Source organism: Liolophura sinensis, chromosome 9 (assembly GCF_032854445.1).
Source record: "Liolophura sinensis isolate JHLJ2023 chromosome 9, CUHK_Ljap_v2, whole genome shotgun sequence".
Taxonomy (NCBI): domain Eukaryota; kingdom Metazoa; phylum Mollusca; class Polyplacophora; order Chitonida; family Chitonidae; genus Liolophura; species Liolophura sinensis.
The window spans coordinates 20,435,183-20,446,473 of record NC_088303.1 but is presented as its reverse complement, the minus strand read 5'-3'; the positions used below and the strand labels follow the sequence as shown (position 1 = coordinate 20,446,473).

At 38.9% G+C, this 11,291-nt stretch overlaps 1 protein-coding gene across 2 annotated transcripts; it reads left to right on the top strand.

Moving 5' to 3' along the window:
- Nucleotides 1-48: 48 nt before the first annotated feature.
- Nucleotides 49-10,606, top strand: LOC135474757 (protein LSM14 homolog B-like). 2 transcript variants are annotated; one of them, XM_064754342.1, is made up of 10 exons: nt 49-274; nt 2,324-2,493; nt 3,056-3,233; nt 4,805-4,885; nt 6,450-6,668; nt 7,858-8,052; nt 8,834-8,978; nt 9,381-9,529; nt 9,922-10,022; nt 10,381-10,606. In XM_064754342.1, the coding sequence occupies exons 1-10, from the start codon at nt 154-156 to the stop codon at nt 10,396-10,398; spliced, it is 1,377 nt and encodes a 458-aa protein (XP_064610412.1). In that variant the 5' UTR covers nt 49-153; the 3' UTR covers nt 10,399-10,606. The 2 variants fall into 2 exon arrangements, with proteins under 2 accessions (XP_064610412.1, XP_064610413.1); XM_064754343.1 differs by lacking the exon at nt 4,805-4,885.
- The last annotated feature ends 685 nt before the right edge of the window (nt 10,607-11,291 follow it).

Sequence of the window (11,291 nt, the reverse complement as noted above, 5' to 3'; positions counted from 1 at the left end):
CATCCTGGGATATTTTTGGTGGAAAAGCGCCACCTTGAGAGTAAAAGATGTAATAACGCCATTTTATGTTGACAGTCGAAGAGGTTGGAGAAGGTGTGAATTGAAATCCGGTGTCATCCTCCGTCTGTCTGCCAATTCGGTGTGCGGACGAAGATGAGTGGAGGAATTCCGTATCTCGGCAGCAAAATAAGCCTCATATCAAAGGCTGAAATTCGATATGAAGGCATATTGTATACCATTGACCCCAATGAATCAACTGTCGCTCTTGCCAAAGGTGGGTTCAACAAAGCGTTTCGTTCAGTGCTTAACGCATATGTGTTGAATTCCCTTATTGTGCTCTTACCTGTGTTACCGTTGAATAATTTTGATAACTGCTGCAAAGTCACACCTCTGGTATACTTCCCCACGGAGACGTGTATAACGTAACAATGATAACAAATATAGTGAGCAGCATCCACTTGTCACACCGGATTCACAATACACAGTACCGTTGATTTGTAAAGGATGCGTTGCAATGTCACCAGACGCCTTCTAGTTGTTCTGGTGATAAAGAAAAGTAGTTGAAGACTTGGGTAGGATTTGAAAGTTACCAATGAAGAGTAAAACCACATTCAGCTGGGTGCTTAAGTACACGTAGCCAAAGTTGTTGCATAATAACAAATGCATGTTGGCATTTTAGATTTAAAGTTGCTAAAACAGAATCCATCCCACTGCTCAGCGATGTAAAAAATAATTATAGTCCTGGCTGGCTGTATTTGACAACATAATGTTTTTCTTTGAAAGACGTTTATGCTGGCACAACCTTACCCTGCAGTCATCCACTTGACACAGGCCTAATAATAATAATAGTTATTAAAAGTAATTCAATCCAGTTACAGTGAAATGGTTCTTCCCCAAGGCCTTCACACATAGGAAACAAAATACATGTACCAAGTGTCCTATCAAAATATACAGCACAGCACTAATTATGACCTGTATTCTGTGAGGAAAGCATACATGCCAAAAAAAATTCAATAATCTCTCCCATCCAGCAGGTGAAACAGGGTAGTAGGAGACAGCCCATTATTGAACCCTTCATGCCTCGTCTGTTAGCTAGAACCCGCTGCCCACACGTACATGATCATATACCAAGTTACCTAAACAACCAGTCTGGATTACACACTGTGCACCTGGATTTTGAGTCCCATATGCATTGATTTTTACACTGAGCAAGAACATAATGAAACCAGTTTACACAATGTGTCTTTACTTTCTTGAGGATTAACCTTTCTTGAAGTAAAACCTAAAAGTCACTTGAATCAACGTATGATTGTTTGGTTTCTGAGTTTGCGGCAACCAGTCTGCCGACCACTCCATATAACACTCAGTCATCAGCCATAATCAAAGTAAACATAATGGTTAGTCATGAATCCCATGGTCAGTGTGTATTTGTATGCATACATGTTGCTGATGTACTTCTCCCTGTATATACTTATGTAGGAATATTAGTCATCAGTCAGAGCATTGAAACATAACCAATGGAAAAAGCAGTATTCCGTTGCTGCGGTCAACAGGTCATGCCTCTCAGTCTATTGATGAAACACTGAACGGGGGGTCTACATAGTAGGCCTTGCCTGTATGATTTCTTATCCTCCATTATTGTTAAAAAAGGTCTAAAATAAAGGAACATAGTTGACAACTGAAATATCAGCAACTGGATATGAAGTTGATCTATTTTTTTTTGTATGTCCATGTGAATAACAAAATCTACGAACAGTACATCAAAATACATGCTTGCTGAGAATCATAAGTATTTTGGAGAAAAGCATAGCTTTGAAAACAGTTTTATGTTAACTAAAAAAGTGTTATTTAGCTAATATTTTCATCTGGTCGAGTAAACCAGCAGGTAAGAATTAGCTGCATGCCCCAAGATGTGTGTGATATCTAATGGTTTTGAGTCGGTTAACGCGCTAGCGCAGCGTAATGACCCAGGAGTCTCTCACCAATGCGGTCGCTGTGAGTTTTAGTCCAGCTCATGCTGGCTTCCTCTCCGGCTGTACGTGGGAAGGTCTGCCAGCAACCTGCGGATGGTCGTGGGTTTCCCTCGGGCTCTGACCAGTTTCCACCCACCATAATGCTGGCCGCCATCGTATAAGTGAAATATTCTTGAGTACGGCGTAAAACACCAATGAAATAAATAAATCTAAAGGTTTTGTTAACCTACATGTACAGCTTGTGTTGAAGTTTTCAGATCTTAAAATTTCATATTGGTCACTTCTTCTGCAAGACACTGAAATCATTACATAGTTGCACATGAATTTACATTTGTTCTTTTTTTGTGCAGTGCGATCATTTGGCACAGAAGACCGACCAACAGACCGCCCAGTTGCCCCAAGAGATGAAATATTTGAGTATATTATTTTTCGGGGAAGTGATATCAAAGACCTTCATGTGTGTGAGCCACCCAAACCTCAGCCTATACAGGCTTTGCCACAGGACCCAGCCATAGTAAAGGTATCACTGTAGACACGTGTTAGATGATGAAAGTGGGGTGAAATGTATGTTATAAGGCATTAATTTTGCCATTGTGGCTTTGTGATTAGTTTTACTCAGTTGTCTTGCCCACAGACTAAGCAGTCCTGTTACTCCCTTGCAATTTATGGGGTCAAGTATAGGGGAGTAGGCCATGCATGTGTACTAGTTAGTGTGGTGCAGCTACCCTGTGATTGTCGGGTGTTCTTTCTGGTGTCCTCTGCTTTTTGAACCAGGTTGTGTCATAAGTTGATGTATGAATGACAAAAAATAAAACTTCATGGAGAGAAATTTCAAACATTTGAGTAGACCCCTTTTTAGTGGGTAGAGGTATGGTTATGCAAACTTTTTTTCATACTGGATGAAAATTCGGATTATTCTCCAGTTAGAAGAATAGAGTTGTGATTTTACCAAAATAATGAGCCACAGTCAACCATGATTGTAAAGACAGTGTATCTGTAAATTTTAGTTCTGGAACTAAGGGAGTTTTCTTGAGCCAAATACTTATTTTGAAGTGTCTAAGAAGAGCTTTTCTTTTCTTCAGTCATCCCAACCATGCCAACCGACTACAAGTGCCTCCTCCTTCCCTTCACAGCCAGGGTTTGGTGTGCCCAGCTACCAGCCATTTGGAGGAGCTGCACCTTTGTATGGAGGCTATGGCCAGGCAGGTGCAGGGCCTCCTGGTGCCCAGCCATTTGGTATGCCCACTGGAGGCCAGCCAGGTAATATGTTTGTGGGACTTCATACAAAAAGCACTGAATATATTTTTATATATATGAAGTGACTTTGTGATTTTTTTTCTTTATAGAACATGGTGGATATCCACAGCCTGCAGTGTGCTGGCAGTGGTTTATAAATTTTGTCACCATCATGCATGTCCAGAGATCATCATCAATAATCTCTTTAACTGGTACTATCTGATCGTTCATTTATCACGCCAGTATTATCTGCACTCTAGATAAATATTGTTTCTGGCAGTACAATACTTTAAATTTTAGAGGAATGCTGGCTTATGTCATACAGTGTCATGGTTCTGGTTTATATCATGGGAATAGTGGCTTAAACCCTTGTCAGTGGAACAAAAACATTTGTCATAAATGTGCCATGGACAACTCAAGCAAATTAAACAAAATAAAACACTGGTCTCAGAATTGAATGTGGTTTTAATTATTTCTTAAAAGTAAAAAATGTTTGCATGATTTTCTAATTGGGATGACCAATCACCACTGTCAAATTGATCTTGAATAACAAAAAATGGGCGAATCTTCTGCCACTGTGCATTTGTCAGCATCTTTCTTGTGTGTCTTGTTTACTTTAAATTGAGTATTAACATTGTCAGGAAGCTTCTCTGTTAGCAAAAGAACTATGCTTCTCAAGCTAACTTGGGCTGTAGATTAGAAGGAAGTTGTAATTTTCATTGTGCCCGGCAAGATTGCGTTTCAAGGAAGTAGCTAGTCACTATAGCGGTGGTAAAGAGAAATCGCCCTTTACACAGTTTTTCTCCGTTATCTTCTATATACTTTATTAGGCTCACAGTTGACTAGGCATTTCTACACGAAATGATGTATGGTTATACTTTTTAGAAACTATTGCATATCTTAATTCTTACCTTTTAATGTACATGCATATTGGTCATTTTCTGAGACGTAAATTTACACGGGTGTTCCCCTTAACTGGATCACTGCTGTTGTGATTGTACGTCATGTCATGGCTAAAGTTAGCCCTGCTAGTAAATTAGGAAGATGGTACTTGTATTAAATTGTATACTTTTCATCTGACCTTGATACTTTTCCTCTAACCTTTTACTTGCATGTTGCCATTGTTTTCTTGTGTCGAAAAAAAAGCCACTATAAATACTCATCTTTGTTTCATAGTTAGCAATTTCTTTGGATAATACTTAGTTTTCAAACTGAATGACAGTTGACATACATGTAGTTTGAAATAGTTGCTTTAGTCAGTCAAACACATCCTTCATTTACTATTACACGTATCTTTCACCTGTCCATGATCAGGGAAGAAGGTTCACATAACATTTTTCTTATTTGTTTGTTTCTTGATGTAACTACACATGAGAATAAAAATGAGATTAGTGAGACATCATTCCTTAATTTACTGCATACTGTTGATTTTTGCCACTTATAAATTTGCATGCTTAATGTTTTTTTTTTTTTTACTTGTTACTTTCATGCCTCTTCCTGTCCAAAATAGATTTGTTTTCTTCTTACTGTATCCTGTGCTTCTCACTTAAATGACCATAGATTTAGGCTGTTACTTCACTGTTATTTTCTGGCAGGTTCCCGGGGCCCAACTCCCCCTATTAGAGTATCACCTACTATGGATCAAGGGGTTCAAGTTGGTTCTGGTCGTAGACCTGGTAAATAGGCGACTGACATCTTCACCCTTCCTGCCTCCAAATGCCCTGAACCTGGCATAACTTAGGCTGCACATCCACTTACTAACCCTTGCTCTTTTCTCTGACTTGGCATTGATAGTTTGGTTATGCTGTAACACGCACCAATTGTAAGAGACAATTCACTAACCCGTTTTTGTTACAACTACTACACAATGCTTTTTGTTCATGTACTGACAATACTAGTCCACTTCAAGTAATACGAGCACTTGAAATATTGGCAATATGAATGATTGCATGCCAAATGAAATCTGCTCACTGAAGATATGCAGCCATATGTAATGGACCATAGACAACATAAAAACTAGACAACCTGTTACTAAAGAGCATTTTTTGATATCTGAAAGTTTACCCTTCAGCCTTAAGTGATTTATGAAATGTAATGTTCATTTTCAGCTTTATTTAGTTCTTCGATTCCATGGTATGACCTGTGATGTAGGAGTAGATGTACAAAGGAATTGCTTAGCCTTCTCTTTGGAGTGTGTAAATGATTTTGAAGGCTTCATGAGCCTGTCAGCTTAAGAGTTGGTTACGTAATTTGTGAACTGTGTAAAAACAGCACAAGGGGTAAACTGTTATTGGGTGTGAAATTAAGCTTTCTGTACAGGTACTTTTAAACCCATTTGACTTTCAGAGTGGTTTGACTTTCAGAGAACTGACATAGATTGTGCATAGGAAAAGTATTGTAATCATAGGATAAGAATCATGCAAGAAATGTACCTGTCGTTATGTGAATGGCCCATGTTAAAGACAGGATGTAAAAAATTTGACTGGCAAAGCAACTTCATATGGGCTCATTTATGTAATACTGACAAATATTAAACCTTTCATGGCCATGGTTCATAAAGCCTTTGCAGTGACAAATGTGCTTTGCTGTTGTCAAAATCCTACTCTAGTTTATTCCATTATCCATTTTTTTTATGATTATAACAATAATAAAATCAAACACTTGACAGTATTCTGTAGGTGGAGGCCATCAGACTGCTCTGTCAATCCCATGAAGGGATCATTATAAACTGTACTATCCCCGTTGTCAACCTCCATTCCCCACTTCGTCGTCATATGACTGAAAAATTGTTGAGTACAACGTTAAACCCCAAGCACGCACTCCATTCCCCACTAAGCCGAAGAATTCGTGGCATTTGACTTCATGATTTTTTTTTTTCTGCTTCATTAAAGCATCTGAGAGCGCTGCCTATTTGATCTAGTCATGTGTCATCAGTTAAAAGGAATTGTTTCTAAGTCTTTTGTTGTTTTTGTTGTAACATCTCCATTAATTTGATTTTACTGTGGAAGTGAACATGTCCTGGGCACATTCACTCTCTTTCATTTGTTTGCAAATTCTATTGCTATGCATGTTTCACTTCTGTATGGACATGTATTCTGCTTGGTATGGGTCTGCTTCATACAGTCCAGTGCCAGTTTATTTCCCATGGCTTGGAATGACAGTATCAATGTATTTCATGTGTAATGACCCATTTGTTATCTTTGTTTTATGAGATTTATTTGGCATTTCCTTTTGATTTAGGTTCCAGAGGTCCAACACCTCCCCCTAGCAGGAAGTCGCCAAGTGTTGACCAGAGTTCGCAGCATTCAGGGTCATCTAATAAAATGGATTCTGGTCGCAACCATCAGAATCATCAGTACCAGAACAATTACAACCACCAGGCAGACAAGAGGGATGACCGAAGACGTCCCCAACAAAACCGACCACAGGGAAACAACAGAGGAAGGGGCAATAATAGGGGTAAGTGGCTCTCTCGGAGAGCCCTGCATGAAAGACATAATGGAAAAAAAGCTAGCAGTTAACCAAAAGCTTGTCACCAAAATATTACATCTGGACCAGTTCACCCCCAAACCTCCCTACTTAAGAATTGGAGAGATGAGATTTGTGGACAGCTTAGTTTCCTGTACACATATTAAGATAATTTAATGAATACTGTGGTACCAAAAAAAACAGCAGCTGAATCTTCTCGACATCTTTATGATGTTGAGCTGGTGATAGGTAGCTGTCATATTGTGTTCTCTTGATGGTCACATTTCTGGAGGATTTGGGCAATGAATAATAATACTTCACCAGCAAAACATTTTAAAAAGTATCAGTATAGTAAAAGTTCTCCTGCAGGAGTGTTTCACCATGATAAAATCCATCACGTTGCAAAGCCGTGTTCCAAAAACACCCTCGATACAATAGCATTTGAAAATCTCTGTGCATTTAAAGTTAATTTTCACAAGATTGAAAAGATTTAGAAAGTAACTCTTTTATTATTTTGAAAACTAGAAAATATATTTGTGGAATTTTGTTTTTAAAGTATTTAGCTACGCTTGGCAAAATTTCATAGAATTATGTTTGCAAATAAGGAAAAAGAAATGATGTATTTCACAGTATAGCTGTCTCAAAAAAAGAGAACGTGAGCGAAATGTCCCCAAGCTCTGACAAAATTCTGCAATAATTTGTGAGCAAATTATTCATGAGCAAAGAAATGAACAATTCCAGTCACCTTACTGGCACCCTGGTACAGTCATTAAATCTGTTTTTGTTAACATGTATATGAGGTCCTGAGGCAACCTTTGCAGACCTCTGCAGGTTATAGGCAAACATTAGCACGAGGTTAATAAAAATTTAGCAGAGGCCTGTGTAGCCAGAGCAGGTAATCAATGAGTTAATCCCTGGTCACTGGGATCTTATGAAAACATGATCCCAAAAATTTTAGTCAGTATTACAGTATTTATATCTAGAATGTGGGTTTCATCTGAAAGTTGAAAGTAAGAATCAAAAATCCAAGTCTCGAGGGGCCCTAGTATCCTTAACTTTCAGATCTTTGTAGTTATTTTGCCTTTCAAAGGGATGCAAGTTGTGCTTTTATTTGCAAGTATGTTTGTAGCTTTGAGACATTTTATCCTTGTGTATTAGTGTTATAACTTCAACTGTGCAGGTGGCTTTGGCTTGGGACGAGGAAATGCACGTGGTTCCTGGTCCGACAGAGGCGGTAGAGGTGGCAGAGGGAGAGGTCCAGGAAAGCCATCTGAAACTCCACTGAAATTTGAAGGAGAGTTTGACTTTGAAGAAGCCAATGCTCAATTTGACAAGGACAAAATAGAAGAGGAGTTCAAAAAGAAAGTCACAATTAGTAAGTACAGTGTCTTGCATGGTGCAGGACTCGTGTTATACATGTTGTTTGCTGTCATTCATCATGAAATGAATGACTTCATGTTCATATAGGGATAATAAACCATGTATGCTCAAGGGCATTCATTTATATCAATATTCATAATTGAACAATTGATCGTACTTTGTCGGATGAGTAGTGTTTAATTCTAAATTGCTGGCTTTGAAGTTCATGTTTTCCTGCCAGTTTTTCGAAACTGTATTCTGAATGTTGTGGTATGTCACACTTCGGTGTCCTTTAAACTATCAAACTGTACCTAGGGGCCTCCGTGGCACAGTCGGTTAGCGCGCTAGTGCAGCGTAATGACCGAGGAGTCTCTCACCAATGCGGTCACTGTGAGTTCAAGTCCAGCTCATGCTGGCTTCTCCGGCCGTACGTGGGAAGGTCTGCCAGCAACCTGCGGATGGTCATGGGTTTCCCCCGGGCTCTGCCTGGTTTCCTCCCACCATAATGCTGGCCGCCGTCGTATAAGTGAAATATTCTTGACTACGGTGTAAAAGGCCAATCAAATAAATAAATGAATCAAACTGTACCTTGGCTGGGGCTGTGGTTTTGAAGCACTGGGCAATGCAATTTTTTTCCACACATAAACCAGTCTGCTCTTTTATAAATGAAAAATGAGTATGGTGTTAAAACACCACTCAGACAGAAATATTTGGATTTAATTTTTCACCATTGTAACCAGAATTGAACATTTAATTGACAAAGAAATGCACATAGTATAATGGTTTTGACGTTTCAGGTGATAAAGTTGTTAATGGTGATAAGGAAGGGTCAGCTGATGAAGCAGAGCCTGAAGAAGAGCAGGAGGATGATAGCCAGTTCTATGATAAACAAAAATCTTTCTTTGACAACATCAGCTGTGAGGCCACTGAACGAGCAAAGGGGTAGGTGTTGATATGAAATCAGGTTCCCAACACCACAACCATGTGGCTATCCTGTTACAGAAAATTCTCTGTTAGGGTGTAATGCAGGGGACACTGACCTTCGTGGTCTACAGTCCATAACCATTTTGTTTGGAAGAGTTGAAAATTTTGAAGTAGTTTAGTAATTATAGGCCTAATGCAAGTCTGCACACCATAAAGATTTAATTTCTGTCACCATAGCCAAATGTTATGCACAATGAAATATATTTGATACACAACAGTGTGAACCGTACAATCAAATACAATTTTCAGTGGACAGAGTGAAAAGAGGTATTAAGAACATTGCTAAGTTTTCTTAGTTTTGGTGCAGAAAAACATGAGTGACTTGAAAAATTTAATGGATTATTACATTCTGTTTACTAGCCGCAATCTTAATCGCACAAGTTGGCGAGAAGAACGCAAGTTGAATGCAGAGACATTTGGTGTATCTGAAAATCGTAGAGGCTACCGTGGCCGAGGTGGTTATAGGGCGCGAGGTGGATACTATAGAGGTAGAGGGCGTGGCTATCAAGGTAAGGGTTCCTATTGTCACTACTTAAAGTGGAGCATTCCAGAGTTGATTCAGCATGTGCATATTGCATGTGTGTGCATTACCAAGTTCCTGACTTAGTCTGTTGTGTATTAGAATCAATGTTAAACCTTGTCATGAGTGAATAATTCTTTTACTTGTTAAATACTTGTGAAATAAATAAATAAAAAGTACAAAGGGAACACTGCAAGCCTTGGAACCGTCATGTGGTCCTGCAGTCAAGATCAAGTTGTCATCAGTAAAAGTCACTATATCACAAATGAGACAAAAATGAAACTTTTGAATGGAAATTTTTCAGTGGAAGCGTAATAAATTGATGTTTCTAAAAAAGGTTATCTTTGTCTGACAAAAATTTTGTGATTTCTTTGCCTTTAGGTCGAGGTGGATCAGGAAGAGGTCGTAGAAACCAAGGCTGGGTAGACTATGATTATAACTATGAGGCAGCTGGTCTGGATAGAAAAGGTGCACCAAACAAGGTTAGTTGATAAAAAGATAGCAATTTTATTGAATCCATGATTAATAAGCTAAGCATAAGTTGAATTATTGGTGAAAATGACAATCCAGGACCAGAATTTTGTGAGGATGTGTAAACAGATTGTACTGTTTATATCGCAGCCATCAGATGGCTGTGGGTTTACCCCAGGCTCTGCCCGGTTTCCTCCCACCATAACTCTGGTCGCTGTGAAATATTCTTGAATTTTTCACATTAAACACCAATCAAAGAAATAATTTTGTCTTCTCCTTACCACATGTTCCGTGAAAAGTATGGAGGTGTCGTTTTGTTGAACCATTTTGCTGGAAATGTTACCACTTGTTTTGCCTTTTTGTCTTCAGAGACCTGTGCAGACGTAGTTGTAGACAGCTGTCCTGTAGTTCTCCCTCTGGCACATTTGAGTTGATGCAGGGGAAGGAAGCCTCCAATCCATTCTCTTCACATGTAATTCCTTTGTGTCAGACTGCATCGAACAGTGGAAAGTGTACCTGTAGAGCAGCTGCTCTGTTCATACTCCTAATAGACCGTGTGTCCAGAGAGACGGAATTAAACAGTGACTTGAAAGAAGTGACTTGAAAGAAGTGCCTGTGTGGACACTTAGTCGGCCTGGAATGTTCGGGAAAACAGACCACGACAGGAATTGACTTCAGTTTTGCCTTAAGGTGCAGATGCGATGAAATGTGGTGCAGTTGTTGCGGTTTTGGCTTATGATTGTTTGCCTTTGAAAGCGAACAATTTGCTTTTTCTGTATGCAATCAAGATATTTGTTTGAAGAATTTCTTTGATCTTGAAGATTTGTCATACGAAAGCAGGCCTGAAATTTCATGCTATTCGATCTTTTTGTCTCTTGGCCTAAGACAAGTAAGACCTACTGTATTTTGTTGCCAGCTTAATGGCTTGGCCTAATCAAGAGGCTTTATTTTATTTATTTTTTTCTTTCATTTGAAGAAATATCACCTGAATCAGCTATTTTAGTAAGTGTGATATTGCCTTCATGTTAATCTCATCATAGATTTGTTTTGGCAAATGTGCTACCCATCTCTTATCATCCATTGTGTTGTAACGATGTTAGGATTTTAACAGAATGATTTCCAGAAACCGGTTTATTCCTCAACATAGGGGAAGTTGTTGACTGTAGGGTTATGTATATACACGTTGAATTTTTCAACACTTGTGTTGGGTATGCGTTGGGTTATGTACACATTTCACTGGTTTGATATCAATCACATGACCAACCCTCCTGTGTGTATAA

Coding starts and splice junctions, on each gene's coding strand:
- LOC135474757 (XM_064754342.1), top strand. CDS start 154: ATGAGTGGAGGAATTCCGTATCTCGGCAGCAAAATAAGCCTCATATCA. Junction 2,494..3,055: donor AGGACCCAGCCATAGTAAAG/GTATCACTGTAG, acceptor TCTTTTCTTCAG/TCATCCCAACCATGCCAACC. Junction 4,886..6,449: donor TGGTTCTGGTCGTAGACCTG/GTAAATAGGCGA, acceptor CTTTTGATTTAG/GTTCCAGAGGTCCAACACCT.